Here is an 18136-nt window from a genome sequence, read left to right on the forward strand (position 1 = left end):
CAGTGCTTCTCATCAAACAATGGTGTTTTATGTTGCTGGCAGACAAACGGTGACTCTGCTTTTCACTCCTTTACGATAGTTTGGTGTTATTTTTTTCTTTTCTTTTTCATTTGTGAAGATTTTTTTTGTTTGCTAAAGTGTAAAAGTTATTTCCTGAAGCTCAGCACCCCCTCAGCCACTTCTGTCATAAATTGACAAAAGAAGTGGTGTTGAGGATAAAGAGGGGGAGGGTCGTCATGGAAACCCAATGTGTGAAACCTTTTAAATCATTGGCGCTTTTTGAACCAATTAAAAATCTGTTCTTCTGGATGTGCTCCTTAGTTCCACCTAACAATATCAGGAACGTGTAAGCCATGTGATGCATATTCTCTACTATATTGTAATGCAGTTTGTTGCCATACAGATTAGTACATGTCCTGCCATGTCTTGCCTACTTGTCTTCATTTCCTGGTGTCTCTACCAAGCTGTGAGATACAGTAGCTCTGTCAGATGTGAGACTGATGCTCTATTGGTCTGGTGCTCATCAGAGATTTATAAACCTAGAACCTGCTTATCTCAGCATCACCCTAATTGCTGCGCACAGAGCATTAATATGCGCTGCTTGAGGAACTGGTCTGGTAACCCAAGTGGCCTATAACCATTTTAACCGTCTATGGAGATGTTGTACTGTTGTGTCTTTTGTGGTAGTGCCGTTGTTTGGCTCCCCTGCAGTGCCCCCCCCCCCCCCCCCCACCCCAGTGAGATTGATTGCAATACAAATGAGACAGTTGCCACATGCCACTATCATGTGACTCCCTCTTTCCACAAATGTACTAGAGGGGGGAGGTGAGCCTCTCTCCATGTTGCTTAGACAAGAAGCCAATGGACTCATCAAACTAAGTGAAGGGTCTAGAACTGTTCTAAATAAACCGCACCATGTACTATTGTGCTCTCTTAGTGGAAGCAGGACATTAATCAGTTCCTGTTGTGAACATAGGAAATGACTTTAAAGATGTACATTTCAAATATTTGTTGTTTTGTGTAAAGAATGATGTGCTGACATAAATAATGTCAGGACAATCGGTTATTTTCGCTGACTTTCCTACGGTGTACCCTCCTCACTGTCTTATCTTGACAAAGTGAGAGAAATGGTGGCTCGAAACTGTTGAATAAAAATGAAATTGACACTGCATAATGGAGGTATTAACCCTCTCCAAAAGGTTTAAATTAAGCAGATGGGTGACTGTTTATGTTGCTTCCCCCCCATGTCCTCCTGGCAGAAATGGGGGGTGGGGGGTGGGGGGGTGGGCGGGGTTCTGCAAGCGAGACTACTGGCGCTTTATTACAGAGGATAAAAAAAGCCTGTCAGTGCTGTCCACTCAACATGATTAATGGTGTTGCCAGTGATGGACGCAATGAGAGTGAGAGACTTGTGTTAGTGCGATCAGGATGGGGAAGTGGGGGGATAAGATAAGTGTACAGAAATGAACAGGATGGTAAGACTCTATGCCTCTCTGTGGTTGCGTGAGCATCACAGCAGGAGACACGAGAACATTTGAGCAACACTGAGATGAACTCTCTCACCTACTAGCCAATTCAAATGAGCTGCTTTGGGGGGGCGGGCGTCTGCCGCATTCTGTATTTGCTTTGGAGATGCCGTCTTGGTCCCCAATACCTCTTTCAAGGCTCATTGTTTTACATGTTAGACTTTGTTTAGTTCAGTTTTGTTGGGGCAACGAAAATAAAAAGGTAAGACGGCTGGGCTTGTTCTAGGATTCATTTACACGGCTCTTATACAGTCTGTAAATATACCCCCACTTTACCATCTGTAGCATGTCCATTCAGTGAAGCCAGCAGTCTAGCCACTCCTGTACTGGAGGGTCCCTTTGAGTGTCTAGTACGAAGATTCTGTCACAACATCAAGAAATTATTTAGAGCTCTTCCAGAACAGCCAGCCGTTGCCAGTTAGGTTAACCTGTGTTGGTGTGAAAATGGATGTACAGGTCATGGCAGCATCGTTGTTCAGCTTAAACCACAAAATATTGCATTTATCTTTTTCAAACCGCATGTTAAATTGCTTTAATGAGCCCTTTCTGTTTATCCTCAGGGCCTTCCTTTGCTGTAAAAATATTTTTATTTTAGCCGTCACATATGGTCACAAAGCGATCATGTGATCATATGGTGCATCAGGAAAGAAGAGGGCTTTATAAATTGATTCAATAACTCCCTCACAAGCAACATTACACTTACAGTACTGAGATGGGCAGGAGAGGAACAATATCCCTTCTATGTCCCTGTCTTCCTTCCTCCCTTGTGTTTATTGTGCTACAGTTACAGCCATTGAAACTTGATAACCCTACAGGGGATAGGGGCCGCGGGGAGGGGGGCAGCACCATTAAGTGTTTAGGGATGGGGGGCAGTGGGGGTGGGGTTGGATTAAGGGGCCTCCTGTCCTGCAGAGGATGATTAATGAGCCCCTAAAACTGAGAGCCCAGCCTTTGATATGGGAAGAGTGATGGACAGCAGGCATGGAGGGAAAGCGGCCGTGTGTCTGGTGTGAGAGCGGGCGAGCGATTGTGGGGATGAAAGGACGAGACGAGAGGAAAGCTGAGAAAGAGGGAGAGGGAGTGGAGTGAAGCAGCGGCCTTGTTTGTACAGAAACAAGGCTTCGATCTCCACTCCCTCTGGAGCCCACTTCTATATCACTGGGGAGGTTTGGGCAGGCACAGAGACTCTGTAAGTTCAGACTGAAGTTAGAATTTTAGGGCTGGGATTCCATGCTAACCTTGCATTAAAATGTATTTAATGCAACATTTTCAGTGCTTTTTAATGGATGGTGAAGTATGCCTAAAAAAGACACTACTATTTTGTTTGGAATCTTGTTATTTTTGATTAATGTATGGACTTACAGTTTTGATAGGGATCAGGCTGAAGACTGAAATAGAAGTCATGAAGGGTGTACACTACTGGAAAATTACAAACCTGTATTCTGTGGTGATGGAGACGGTCTCCCAAGAGTCATCTCAGTCCTGCTCATCAAAACAACTATAAAGCCATTAAGCAGTGGAGTATGATTTGCGGGATGGGTGGAAGTTTGATGTGGTTTTGGCTTTCTGTCCCCTTTTAGCTCAGTTTCGCCCATAATCTGTCCGCCGCCTTTTTGTTTTCTCATTGTTTCTGGTCTTTCAGAGCCTCCGCTTAGTTTAAAATTTTTTTTATTTATTCTTTATTTTTTTGAGCAAGTTCATTCTTTTTCCACTGCATTTTCAGCCAATTTGGTTTTTTTTAACCACTTTCTCTGATCTACAACCCCTTGATTTTGTTTGTAAAACACTATTGAACAATTGGTGATTCCTTTAAGTCTTTACGGACATTATCATTATATTTTGTGGTCAGACTTTTTTTTCCACTCACTCACTGACTCCATGTTCCCTGATTTGGTCTGCTGGATGTTATCTCTCCATTTTCCTGTCCTCCTTAACTGCAGGCATACTGCATGGTCATTTACTTTTCCTAAGCTGTGAAATTGAGAGGAGCTTAATCACTGTCCCTATAAACACATTCATTGAGGGTCAGGGTATGATCAAGAGGTGTGTGTTGGTGTGTGTGTGTACTTGTGTGTGTGTGCGTGCGTGCGTGTCTGCGTTTGTGTGTATATCTCTATTTGTGAGTGTGTCAGTGTGTGTGTGTGTGTGTGTGTGTGTGTACATGTATTTGTGAGAGAGACCATCTGTGTCCTGTTGTGTGAATTGGAGATCTTGCCATTGCCAAAAGACTGATCAATAGAATACTGTATTGCCCCCAAAGGGGACATTGTTTTTCTTATGGTATGCACTATGGAATAACACATGGTTGACAACCGTAGTAATAATTTGTTAGAGGAAGATATCCATGTGCAGTGTATTTTGGAAGATTTCTGATGGTCGGGAGGAAACAAACGGTTCCTTTCCTTCCTGTGGTCCCCAGCCCTGTGGCAGTCCTCGGCCGAGCCGTGGTCCTACACAGCTGCTGACGTAGGCGTATTGATCACCACAGCGGAGCCAGAAATGGTCCTCATGAGCTGATGGCTTTATTTGTCAATCTCTTTCCATTGATCTGAACAGCGAGCGAAAAAGCAGGGGGAAGGGCAGGAGAGCCATTGAAGGGCCCCTGAGACGCTGTCAATAAACCACCTACTTTAGCCATTGGGGAAGCCTCGATCTCCTCTTTGCCCTTTGAAAAATGACCACTTTCACCTACACTGTGGTCAGTGAGTAGGTCTTAATGTTCTCTGTGATATCGAGAGTGGGGACAGGAATGGTGAGATGTTCCTTTCAGTGCTGTCGGGATCAGTTACAAAAAATGACATTTGTTTTCTGAGTTGTCTGCAAAATTTGTAATAAACAAAATTAACATATGTATGCCTGAATTTGATGTGAGCATGACTAACGGTGCATGCTTAAACAAAAGAAAAATAATGTTGCCTTTCTCCTCTGTATTTTTGGAGGCATATTTTGTATAGAGAGATTTAGCAGTGTCAGTGAACATTGATACCAAGCTTTGCATTAATGAAGTATGTTCATTAATGAAAACCTGGAAAAGTATTTCTGTCCATGTCAGACAGTAAAAAAATTGGTAAATAAAATAAAATGCCTCAAAATCTAGCAGTGCATTTACTGGATATTACTTATTTTTCTAAAACTGCGTAGTGCCATAGCCCCTTGAAGAAAGTATTTTAACAGCAGTGCAGTTTTGTTAGATTTGTGTGTAAATCCAGAGAGAAAAGACTTTTGTGGTGTTGAAATGGGTGTCATTAAGATCAAAGCTGTCCCTGGGAGTTTGGCTGACACCTTAGCCAGGTGTGGCATGCTTTGGGGTAAAAGGGTTAGTGTGTGTGTGTGTGTGTGCGCGTATTTGCGCGCATGCATACCGCTTGGGGGAGTTGTTTCCGCCACAGAGTGGTTGATCTGGAGACTCTATTTTGCGTAGCTGCAGTTTGTTTCATGATGACACTGTTTGGTTACTTGCCATCTTTTCCTCAATCTGACTGAGTGTTGATTTGAGTCAGATTAGTTTTGGCCTGTTTGACCTCCAGGGACTGAGGTGACTTGGGTTACAGTCAAAGTGGCCATCTCACTTTTCGCGGTCAACCCTCCCCTCACCCCTCCCCCCATATCTCTCCAGGTGACCCATCTTTACATCCTGAGAGAAGGGAGTCGGGTTACTTTTGCTACCACAATTGATCGCCTAGGGGCTATAAGAAAGTCATTAGGCTTCCGAAACAACAGCTCTCTGCTATGCTGGCCTATCAGGCCATGTACGCTGCACAGGAGGGGGTAATGAACGATAGCTCTTTATCTTCATACTTATCTAAATGAGCTGAATGAGATTAAGCACTCCTGCTCAAATGTTTGGCCCAGTCCCAGTGTACAGGGCATATTAAGTCATGATAATATTTTTTGGGTGGGGCAGAGAGTTAATGGGATTGTTTCTTTGATTAACATAAGGGAAGTTAATATGGAAATGAGCTTTAGCATTGGCGGTTCTCACTGCGAAGACCCACAAAGCTTCTGTTTCTCGGCTCACGGGTTGAAGCAGTGTTACGGCATGCTCAATCCTGGGCCTTGCACGGCAGCCAGTGTGGCGACTCGTAGAGAAGAGTCTGTCGACTATGTGCTTTAGTCTTTTGTTAGAGCAGCCATCACTGTATTTATACTTTAAGCCCGAATGGTTTCTCATCTGAAGTCATGTTATGTTGTTGGAAGCAGGTGTTCTGGAGGGGTTTCAACCATTGTGAACCTTGTGTTATTCAATACGGTGGCTTTTGTTGAACTGATTATAGTTGAGTGAATGAGGCACTTAATTTTTGTGTTCTCATGTCTGTGGATTGAAATACAGGAAGCATTTTTTTCTAGGTAATTCCTGAATTATACCCTGCCTTAGACGCATTCTCTGTCTCTCTATTTTTTATGCTGTTACCTAACAGAATATGGATGACCCGATAGCAGATGCGTATTGTACTTCATAAATTTCAATGAGAAGGAAACCGTGGGAATATACTTGTATTCAGTTGCCATAGCATTGTGTTTTCGGTTTGGTCTGTTGTTAGTGGAACTAATTTACTTTTTCCAGATGGGAAAAACAGTCCTAAAGTATCAAGTGTAATATTACTTACTGAAATTTATTTTCCAAAATGATTAGGTGGTTCCAAGATTTTAGAAAATTTCTTTAAAATCCAGGATGTTGGCTAACTACTGTAAGTGTGTGCATGTTTGCGTGTGTATGTAATATGCATTAAGCTTGAATTTGATTATGTTTTATGGTGGAAGGGCTGTAGTTTAAGTAAATGAACAGATACCACCAATAAATAACTTTTTCCACTGCAGTCCTGCTTGTAATTTCCATAGTTTGACCAGACTATGAAGCTGAGAGAGACACATTCTGGAGGCTTTAGTTTTCACCTGGTTCTCATCTTTCATCTTTGAGGCCCCGCCCTCAGCAGTGGCTTCTACCTCTCTGCCTCGCAGACCTCCACCCCTCCACCCCTCCTCCCCTCCCCAGGCAGAAAGTATGGTGTCGTGGTGAAAACTGTGCGCAGTCAAAGCAGTGCAAAATTCCTCATTTCCTGATTCCTCCTCCTCAATCTCATTGCACAGGAAGGCTGTCACTCTCTGGTCCTTTATTATTTGAAGAATGTCAGCAATGCGAAATCAGTGATATTTAATTTGCCACACTGGCGTCAGGGGCCCAGCCCATTGATTTATTATAGAACCCCTTAATGTGGGCAGCTGTTTTACTCTAAAAATAGGTCAGGGGTCAGATGTAATGACCTTGTTTTTACAGAGGGGATGAGTGGAGTGTTGCTGGATCACGCGGGGAAGAGCAGGGGGCGGGGGGTTAAAACACCACGCCATAATTAGTGCTACGTACGCATCTTTTATCTGCCCTTAGTTTGCTCGGCCCTTTAAAACGCGAACGTGCCAGCGCCGCGGGCCGCTATCTGTTCACATGCCCGCGATGTCTGTGCCCAAGTGCCTGCAATACTTCACTGTATGGTTCTCCACAGAGGGGTGAGAGGTGAATGACTTCTGCTCCTCTCTGCCTCTTGAAGCTCTGGATAGACAAGCTCTCCATGTGCAGACTAAAGATATGGTGAAGGGAAAGGCTTAGAGGCCCTCTCCAAGACTACTTTCCACAAAGGTGACCTCTCGCCCTTTGCGCCATTAATCACTTGATTTTTGATGGGCCAGTCCCATGGGGCCTGGAGATGATGGGAGAGCTCGTAGCCAATCGGAAACTACTGTATTTCATCGGCGCACTGGGCCAATCCCCTCAGATCATTGTAAGCACTGACCAATGAAAGAAGGCATTAACATCCTGTGTACCAATCCTGAGTCAGCCTTTCAGAGCAAATGGAGTACATTCTTGTTGCCAGTGCTATGAGCGCTACTGGAGTTGCTTTTTTGACTGAGTCCACTCTGGGCCTTGCATAATTTCTAATAATGTTAATATAGCTCTTCAGAATCAATAAAATTTGCAAATTATTTGTCTTAGGTCCTCAGTGTCAGAATCTGAATTAGTCTGAATGTCAAAAGAATGTGGGACTCAGTTTTCAGCCAAAAAGGCTATTGTTCAGTGTATGAAAAGGTGTGACATGTATGAGCATGCCCAGGAGGGTCAATTTGTATATTTTTATCAACATGCAATTTGAATATTTGGAAGAAAAATATGTTAAATACAGCATGGACATTTTAAAGCAAGTTTGGAGAGCCTGATGGTAAGGCGTGGCCTCATGACATTTGCACAGTTGTCCTGGATGTATTGGGTAGTTTACGTTGGAATGATGACATCAATATTTCATTAAATTTTACACGAGAGGACAGTGATCCATTATTTTCATGATTCATTTTAGCTAGGTTACTTCTCTGACAATAGGCATTTACCACTGTGGTTGTACTACAGTAAGGACAACATACAACATAGCGCAGAATTCTATATCGGTAAAATTCTTTAATTTTGTAAATCAGATTTTCTTGAAACACTCATTTTTATTAATTTACCCTGCTCATTTACTGCATTTCATTCACTGCTGTGTAACTGTGTAATGATTTAAGGATTGTTAAAGGAGAATATTAATTAACTGAATTGTAAAAATATTTCAAAGCATACTATGCTCATAAATTATCATTAGAAAAACTTTTTAGTTTTTCATTGGTGGTTAGATTACCTCACCTCCAGAAAGGGTCCACTATCTACAGTTGAATGGCTTGGGAGGTTCTCAACAGGGCAATAGTGACGCACAAGGCATGGCACATTAATCTGGTTTAACAAGCAGTGGTATTGTTTCAGCTTATAGAGTTGTGACAAAAGCATACAAATCAATTAAGAGGTAAATCCTAATTTATAACTGGGTGTGTAAATAAGAATATCTTTCATATTTAATTTATATTAAATTAAGTGCATCTCGTTGCTTTACTATTAAAGTCAAATTTTAACAAAATTCTTCGTAAATTTTCATTGTGAGCTCTGTACCGTTCAGCAGCAGCCTGTGGTCACACGTGCATTAGTGTGAGTTTGGGTTTCTGAATCAAAACCAAAACACTGGCCTGCTATCGCCAATCGGTTCTTTTGTACATCATCTGTTTTGCCCTTTGTCCAGATTGACGAATACTTCTTTATGAAAACATCACTCCGCATGGCTTCCTGCTGACCTGCACTTTAATTCACATGTTGGTAACCTCTGGCTGACCTCTCACCTCTGCAGTTGTACTAATTGTTTGATGTACGATTGATGTCCAGTGCTGCATTAAATAACTTGTTTCCTGGGATAGCCCCTCAATAGGCATGTAGTCCTCACTACCTTTTTCTGGGTGGATTTTGTTTTAAAACGTCTTGCTTTCTTGATGCAGTAAGCATGTAGCAGCTGGTCAGCATCAATGCTAGTGAAATAGACTGTCACTCTGATGCTGTGCCTTTTCCACTGGTTGTGGGATGTATTTTTGGATGACATGGTATAGCAGAATGTTAAAGGTTACCCTGCTTCAAGCTACTCTGCTGTACCAATTCACCTCTAATAAATGTTGATGATGAACAACAATTGTTCTGAAGCATATTAGTCCGTTCTGTGATTTGGGAGTTCCTGGTTATTGACCTGTCCCACTGTGAGGTGTCCCATGAGTACATCTGATTGAATTGGGGCCCAGACCTCAGAATTGAAATGCAGAGTATACTAAAATAGCTGCGGAAACATGACCCACATAGCACATGGCTGTAGGAGGAACTACTGGACCCCCCCAGTGGAATTATGCAGGGTAGAGGGACACCTTCCTGTCATCGCACAGTTTCTGCTGATGTCGGACACTGGGTTCATAACCCGGCAGCTGCCTGTCCGAGTGGGCTTGGGAGAGACGGGGCCGTTTTGTGCTGGGACAGTCTATTACCCCTGAAGAGTGAGAATAAATATACAGCTGTGTAAAGCGTGAACTTAAGGACCCAGGTCTTCTCTCCTGCCTGACGTGTGTGTGCTGCTTACGTCACAGGATCTAAGACAAATGGAATAACTGCAGACAGCAGGGCGTGTGGCCTTACTATATTGAGACATAAATTCAGGATAATCTCCACCCGAGCCAGGGGCCATTTGGAAAAGGCATTAATTGGTTTTATTCCAGGTCTGGAGCAGCCCCTTTGGAGGCTGAGGGGATTGGCTGGACTTACCCCCCCCCCCCCCCCAACCCATACAGCAGCAGAATGGTGCGGATTTACTGTGGCCAATCCCTCAAATGAGCTTCATTATATAGGCCTATCTACACCCCCCCCTCAATGGATTAGCATCCCTGCACAATCCCAATGCCATGTGGAATTGAGGATCTGTGCACAGAAATTTCATGCTGACGACCCTCCCTCACCTCCTCCCCCCTCCCCACAACCACCTACACACTTAGCTTCCGATAATCCGTTGACAAGATTAATGCAACTGCATCAAAACCAAGATGGTGGTGGTCTGGGGTTGGCTTCTGTGCTCGTTTGGAGTCCTCTCCTCTCTTTGGAACTGCAGTTTTTATATTTTTTATATATTTTTTTAATCAACATCAAGCTACTCCACAAAAATCCAACCAGTGTGCAATCAACGTTTTGTGTAAGTCTAGAGTTTAAAAATGGCAGATTGTGTTCATGATATATTAGAAAGAGTTCCAGGCCTATATCATAACATTGTTCCATATTCCATCTACATGAGTTTTAACATGTTTAAAAATGATGTACAATATTTCATCTGTTCTGTAGTGACTGCAAGGGCTCTATATCTGTTTGTCCTACCACATGAAAGTGATTTCTGCTATTCTAACATCTCAGTTTGGCTTTGATTGACTTTATTCTGGTTTTAGTTTGACAGAGGTTGCAGTGCATCTGTATTTTTGTGGTTCCTGCTTCCTCCAGCGTGATGAGCACCACTGATCCTTCCCTCTTGGAAATGTAGGGGGAATAATCTTTCATACTATCTCATTATTGGCTGTGTCCTCTCCAGGAACCCCAGTCAACAGGATCCCCATCATGGCCAAGCAGGTGCTGGACCTGTACATGCTGTACAAGCTGGTGACGGAGAAGGGTGGGCTGGTGGAGGTCATCAACAAGAAGATCTGGAGGGAGATCACCAAGGGGCTGAACCTGCCCACCTCCATCACCAGCGCGGCCTTCACCCTCCGCACTCAGTGAGTGCCCATCCGCCCGGTGTCCCTGCTACTTCATCCGCCCCCTTCATCTTCACTTTCTACTGTCTTTGTGCTCCTTTTCCTTCCTATTTTCAGCGCGCTTCTGCCACACGTCTGAGGAAATGATTGATTTTAATTTATTGATGTCATTTTGGGGTCAGAGTTCAGAGCTGTAATCTGAGGGGTAGTGTGTGAGTGAATTAACGTTATTTACTTTTTGCAGTGAACCCATTCATCTTCCATCTTTTGTGCTCCTGTAATGGTAACTAGATGTTTGTAACGGAAGAGTTCACCAAATATTTTATAATGGGCTTGTAATCAGGTATATTGATTTCAGGTGTGTTGTAGTTGTTGTTTATTTCAGATTTGTAGTATGGAGGCCACTCATTCCACCATACATTTCCTGTGAGATGCGTCATTCAGTGTGAGCTAATAGTTCAGGGTACAGTTGAGTAAAGTCGTGTTGTAATGGCCCTGTGGTATATTGTTTGATCTGTGCAGGTATATGAAGTACTTGTACCCGTATGAGTGTGAAAAGAAAGGTCTGAGCTCTCCTGGGGAGCTGCAGGCCGCCATCGACAGCAACCGCCGCGAGGGGCGTCGCCCCAGCTACAGCACCAGCCTGTTTCGCTTCTCGCCTTCCCCTAGCACTGCACCCCACATCCTCACTCCTCCCAAGATGCACCTGTCCTCGCTGGGGGGCGGGGTCTCCGCGGTTCACAATGGCATACAGGCATCACCAGGCCCCTCCCTCAAAAAAGCTATAGGTGAGTGTACACTTTATATTTAAAGATCGGATCAGATGATCAAGTTCAGCTCACTTGAGCTTATTAGGGTTGCCCATGTGACAGTTGACCAGTGCACCTTGTTTTTTATTTACTCAATTTCATGACTCAACTCAGCCCTCCAAACTGAATTTCACTCTGTAAAATTGGAGGAGTGATTTGCCCATTGTCAGTTGATCCCGAGCTGAACGCTGTGTTGGCTAATGGCAAATTTGCATGCAAATGGCAGGCTTTCTGCAGCGTATCATGTGACTATGTAGTCTGCACAAATGTGTTAGCCGTGAAAGAGCACCCTCTCTTGTGCAGCTCTGAAACTACAGCAGATACCATTTCCGAAGGCGCATGCTTTATTTCACAGATTCAAAACTGGCACTTATTTAGCTTAAAGAATATATAGATGCTGTAAAATAATAGACTCTACATGTTGTAAACTGGTTCGAGAGCTGTTTCCCGCTCTGTTCCAATAGAGCATTACAAAACAACAAAATTCCTGTGCTGTAGCCTACAGGAAATCTGTTCAGGAAATCCTGTGTTGTTGTCATCAACTATGGGTCATTAATGGCGAGTCGGGCTGTTAAAGGCATTAAAGTGCAATCTTCCCGTTTAGCCCTGCAGCGGCTTGCGCTGAGGGGAGGGCCGCTGGAGAGCCACGCGCCCTCTGTTAATCCAGGTGTGTTTCGCATTGAGCGATCAGGGCCAGCAGGGCAGTCCTGTAGCTTTCACAGAGAAGTGAGAGCACGTTTTCCTGGGGAAACACACATTTTGATTTTTAATAATTAAAAAAATGTGTCATTCGTGATGGGTAGGTTTGTACGGCAAAGTTATTGAATGTTTGCCTTTTTTGTCCCACTCTCCACTTGTGTTGTACCTGTAAATTTCACTAGGGGGCACCATCACTTAGTTCAAGAGGATTACTCTTATTTGGCAGCTCTGTTTGTCTTTTGGCATAACACCCATTTACTCTTTGTCCTGGATCTTTTATTCAAAGGGTGTTGGCTTCTTGTCAGAAATTTTTTGTGGGGGGGCTTTAGGACAGTGTTGCTTTTTGCTCAGAGTGACATGTGATCCGAATGTGCGCACACGCACACACACACGCACGCACGCACATATGCCTCACTGCCCTCTCTGCCCACAGAAGAGGGCTCCCCGGCGCTCATGTCCAGCCGGCTGCCCATGGCCATGGCTCTGGGGCAGCAGCAGCTGGCGCGGGCCGCCACCCTGGAGCAGCTGCGGGTGAAGCTGGAGACGGGCGACGGGCCCGAGAGGAAGATGGCGCGGCTGGCCGAGGAGCAGCAGCGCCTGATGCAGCAGGCCTTCCAGCACAACCTGCTGGCCATGGCGTCCCAGGTCCCCATGAACCTGCGCCTCAACAGTGCTCGCGGTCAGTCCCTTTCTCGCACACGCACACACTCACCACACACACACACACACACATGCACACGCACACGAGCCAGTCACATTCTCTACTCAATCTCCTGCAGTCATGCGGTATGTTTCCCCAGGAAACCCTTTGAGCAGAATGCGTGTGTTTGAGAGTGAATCTGCGTGCATGTGTGTCCTCCATCACAGTGTGTGTGCATAATGAGCATATTTTAACAAACCATTTTTCAAAAAGGGAATTAACACCTGTCACCTTTTGTCCCTCCAGTGTGTCAGAATGACCAGCCATAATGTCTATACCGTAGTTGTCTGTCAGAGTGGATAAAATGAGGGGCCTTTCAGTGCACAGAGATTAACACACCTTTTCTTGTGTTTTATTGTGACCCGTTCATGCAAGTTTTGATTATTTGGCTCCCCCCCCCCCCCATGTTGGTTATTGTGCTCATTGTGTTTTGTGTTCCCTCCATTTCAGAAGACAAGCAGGACCTGGCGCTTAGCATCTCCTCCAACGGATCCACCAGCATCAGCGTGTCTGTGGAGGTCAACGGCACGCTTTACTCAGGTACACAGGGCACACTGGCTGTGCATGCTGGGAAATGACTCTTGCATTCTGAAAGAATACCTTTAAAAATGACTCCCCCTACCCCACCCCACATTTAAAATTCTTATAAGAAACCATATGTTTTTCTTCTTCTTTTTATAGTTTATTTTACAGCATACTTATCCTCTGACACAATATTTATTTACATTTGTGTATTTCATAGTATATTCTTATATATTTAGTGCCCCTTAAGGCACTGTTGGATGTTGGGTTTCTCTTGCATGTTCTCATTCTTGTACAGTAAAAGTCCCTTACATGTATATGTAGCGACTCTCAGTATGCCTGCTGTGTTCACTGTCTCTCCAGGGATGTTGTTTGCCCAGAAGTCTGCAGCTGCTGGTGCCGCGGCGTCTGCTACAGCGCCCTCTGCTGGCCCTAGTGGAGGCTTTGGGATTTTGTCCTCTGCTCACAGCCCCGGCGTCTCCTCCTCCTCTTCTAAGGGCCCCAGCTCTGCTGAGCCCTCCACCAGTGGCTCACCCTAGCTGGAGCTCCCCACCACCCGCTCCCCAGGTCTCTCTACAAACACCTAGGCCCAGCAGGGATTCCGTGAATACATCTATAGATCAACCTGACTGATGGAAAAAAACAAACTGTTGCACAACAAATACCTCGTCACTCCTGTCGACCTTGGCTGTTCATACACGGTGCACACTCAGACATGCAAACATTCATGCGAACACGTGTCGCGTAAATAACATTCAAATTATCATGCAGTCAGCAGACCACACTCAAACACTAAAGACAAGCGCACACATGCATACATACATACACAAACACGCACACGCGCACACACAGCCAAAAACACTGACAGGTGGTCAAATGAACTTGAAGATTTTTCGTTTTGTTCGCCATTTATTGTCTTTTGGTTTTCAATTTTAGTGTAATTTTCTCCATGTACGTAATACTTACCTCACATAAAGTAATCTGCAGTGCTTTGGTAAAACAAGTATCTATACCTCATGAGCTGTTGTATACTTAAGATGAATTAACTGTTTTTTTTGTAGCTACAATTTTGTTCTTTGGTCACAAGACAGGAAATCTTTGGTTGATCTCTATGCATTGAAAGCCCCGTCAGCTTATTCAAGATGGTTCCCTAAACTTCTCAAGAACCATAACAGTGGACTGCAGATAATACCGGTCAGTTCCATGACATGCTTTGAAAGAGCTTTTTTATTCTCTTTCACTGTTAATTTAGTATCGCACCACTTTCACTTTTTCTTCCAGGAATATTTTCTTTTTGATCAACGTGTGTTCATTAATATGAATTACAGGAGGAGTTCACAGTTCTGTGCAAACCCAGCAGCACAGAAAGAGAGAGGGCACTCATTTCCTACCACGAGTCTGACGGTGTTCGAGCCCCCTCTCTGCTCCTTTCTGCAGCACCTGTCAATCACAATAACAGTGGGCTCTCCTGAAGACCTCGGCACAGAGCATTGTGCTGTATGTTTGCAGTTTGATTTTTATATATATTTATGTATACATAAGAAAAAAAAGCGTGTTTTTACTTTTTCTTTCTCTCGGCATTATCACCGGACCAGATTTTTTTTTTGTTGTAAACTGCCATTTCAATTTCAGACCTCACTTTTTGGCTTTCCATATTGGAAAATTTCTCAGGAAGAACAGAGGTGTTTCCACAGGACTCACTTCATCACAAAAAGCTTTGTACCAAAAAAAAAAAAAAGAAAAGGAACAATCCACAACCACTCAAGACTGTTCAGAGAAATACCTCAGAGACTCTTATGGAGAACAACATTACATACCTCATGCAATCAATCTGGCGAGACTTGACTTCATTTGAAACTCTGTCACCACCCACTGTCTGCGGAGGAGTGCTGAATCAGAACTCTGGACTGCAGACTGGATTTGACTTTAAAGAGAACTCACTTCCGGGTTTCTGATGAACATCATGTGTAAACGGGGAGGGCGCGTCCCTTCCCGTAGTGCGTTTCATATCTTGAGACATTTTTAAAAGTTAAGCGTCCTGCTCGGGTACAATCAGGTGGCCAGTATTTAACCTTTATTCTCCGCTTGGCCACGTTTGCCTCAGATTACTGCACAGCTATGAATGCCAAAGATCAGCCTAGTCTGTGTCCCAGTCCTTAAATCCACTTTAACCCTTGTGTGGGCACAGCGTGTCACTGTTCAGGTCAAGCTGGTGCTTTTTAATTAAAGAATCGTTTGATGCAGAAGACAAAGTTGGTTGCCCCGAATGTTGATTCATTGTTCTGTCTTGTCTGATGTCAGTGTGGCAAAAGCGGATTCGGCTGCTTTGTCTTGTAAGTTTTGACAACTACGTCTACATTTAGACCTGGTCTTTTTGAACTGCCAGATCATCACCCCCCCCCCCCCCCTTAATTCCTTCAAGTGGGCACCCACTCAGGGCCTTATGGCTGACAGGCTGCCAGTGGTGCTCCAAAACTGAGCAGCTCATTGGCTGAATTCTGTTCATGCTCTACCCTTTAAAACAGCTGTTTCTCCAGTTCCGTTTGTTTCTTTGCCTGCAGGGATGATTAGGTTTGAATACATCGTGCATTTAAATGAATCGATGTTCATGATGGGGATACATGTATATGCACATGCAAATTGTCATGTGAGATCATCATCTTCGGATTTACTTGGTGGCACTTGCCTGCCACCACCTTTCTGTTTTCAGTACTATAGTACCTCAAACAAGAATGTGTGAACCACATACCTTGTGGATCACCAGCCATTATGGCATTTCCAGTTTCCTGTTTTCACCGGGTGTTCATTGCCAGTGACAACTGCTCTTGCATGAAAATATAAGACCATATGTTTCACAGAAATAGGGAATATATAAATAATGTGGTAGTTGCTGGCTGCCTTAATATATTCACTTGTAATTACCTGTAGTCTTTTGAAGGTCTGATTTAAGGTCTTTTTTAATACTTCAAGCTCAGTCTTTGAACATTCATTGATCTGCTTAAAGTTTAAATTGAAAACCAACATCACTGTCCCTCATTTGAGCTACAAATTTTAAAAATGACAAATTTTAATATTTATTGTTTTTTAGTTGGAGCATCCCCAGTCTTGTTTAAGGATGTTTTTAAGTTGAATCAATGCGAAATATGCTTTGCGGTAAACACAACAGCTGTTGGAGATTAATTTTAAAGGAGATGTTGAAGAAATGACTGTTGTTTTACCATGTCCTTGGTTCCAGGTTTGACTAGTCTTTGGGCCTTTTCTAGCCTTCTGTGTCTCCTCAGAGTGACTGTGTGCCTGTGATACAGGCCCGCTGGCACAGATGCCTCTAGCATGGCCTGGATGTAAGCTTTGAGACCATAAACAAAGATTGGGTGCATGCTGTGTTCTGTATTGGTAGAATTTGTTCACGAAACAGGAGATCTGGACAGTTCCACTATGCCCTGAAGCACCTTCAGCCATGGTGAGAGATTATTTCTCTTTGGTTCGGTCTTGGTGATGGGAAAATCAAACATCACTGTGATGCCAACTTGCAGCTGGAACAGAGACTGAATCATTCTGTGTGAAATTGCTCTCAGTGGTGGGTTGTGTGTGTGGGTGTGTCTGTGTGTGTGTGTGTGTGTGTGTGTGTGTGGGTGCATGGGAAAGGGCGAGAGAGTCAAAGATGCAAAAGCCAGAAGTCCAATGCTGAGACTCCGTAAATGGATATTATAGGTTAATATGCTATGTATTTGTGCGTATGTGCCTGTGAGTGTGTGTGAGAACGGGGATGGGCGGTATCTGGATAATATGATCTTAAGATTTAGAGTCTCAAGTCATGACTGCAGTGGGGACAGTGTAACATTTCCACAGATGAGCCTTGGTTAGTGTTTGCCTGTGAACTCTGGTGTGCGGCTATATTGAACAGCTGATCATCTTAATGCTGATGGACTGGGAATTGTTCTTTTTTTTAAAGACAGTGGCTAAGTTCATATGTAGCATGCCCTTACTCTCTAAGGGGAAAGTGGATGCTAGATGTTAGGCTTTAGTTTTAGACAGTTTGGCGTTTTGTTTTGACGTTGTGGCTTTGCTTTTTGTCTTCTGTATTTCCAGTGAGATGAGTGCTCAGGAAATTTTTTATTTTATTTTTGTTCTGCAGAACCTTGTCTCGGGATGGCTTGGATTTTACATTTATTTGAAATATAACCTGATCTGTGTATTCCAGGTGTGTATGCAAGTGGATATTGAATACCTCATTTATCAGCCTTTTTGTGATTGAAATTTGTACAATGCTCCATTATAAAATCAGTCTGTGGGGTATGTGCATATTTTGTATTATTATTATTATTATTACATCTTTAATGAAAACAAAACATATGAATGCTTGTAAAATTGGTTTGTGCTGATTGTAAAGTGTATTTAAAAGTGGAGCACTTTCCCAAAGGTGATTTTGACACATTCAGTTTTGTTCACATAATTAATATAAGGATGTGGTTCTCAGGGCTTTAAACATGTATGTCATGATAAAGTTTTACTTTATATCTTGCTTTTCTGTGGTGTGGTGTTTTGGCCTCGGCTGTAAATTGCATGGAGGGCAGCTGCCAGTGACATCTGTCGCCTCCAGCCTTCAGAACCCTCTTGTCTGTATTTGAATGAGAAATTTTGTCTTTTGGTTATTCGTTATTTGGAGAGGATCCAATGAGCCCCACCAGACTCCCTCTGGCCTCTTTGAATGGTAGGAGCTGGCATGATTGTGTTTGTGATAATGCAGAGCTTATTCAGCTACT

The 18136-nt window shown here is 43.6% G+C and overlaps 1 protein-coding gene across 3 annotated transcripts in view; it reads left to right on the forward strand.

Moving 5' to 3' along the window:
* The window catches only part of LOC135241508 (AT-rich interactive domain-containing protein 3B-like), a 40926-nt gene extending 23031 nt beyond the window's left edge, over positions 1 to 17895 (forward strand). Inside the window, exons 5-10 of one of the 3 annotated variants that reach the window (XM_064311987.1) lie at positions 10481 to 10664; positions 11166 to 11431; positions 12057 to 12119; positions 12585 to 12830; positions 13302 to 13391; positions 13737 to 17895. In XM_064311987.1, the coding sequence (XP_064168057.1) occupies positions 10481 to 10664; positions 11166 to 11431; positions 12057 to 12119; positions 12585 to 12830; positions 13302 to 13391; positions 13737 to 13912 (1025 nt within the window). In that variant the 3' untranslated portion in view covers positions 13913 to 17895. The remainder of the gene's footprint in view (positions 1 to 10480; positions 10665 to 11165; positions 11432 to 12056; positions 12120 to 12584; positions 12831 to 13301; positions 13392 to 13736) is intronic. The other 2 variants (XM_064311989.1, XM_064311988.1) reach the window with 2 other exon arrangements.
* Positions 17896 to 18136: the final 241 nt, after the last annotated feature.

The sequence above is a fragment of the Anguilla rostrata genome, chromosome 16, assembly GCF_018555375.3.
Source record: "Anguilla rostrata isolate EN2019 chromosome 16, ASM1855537v3, whole genome shotgun sequence".
Taxonomy (NCBI): Eukaryota; Metazoa; Chordata; class Actinopteri; order Anguilliformes; family Anguillidae; genus Anguilla; species Anguilla rostrata.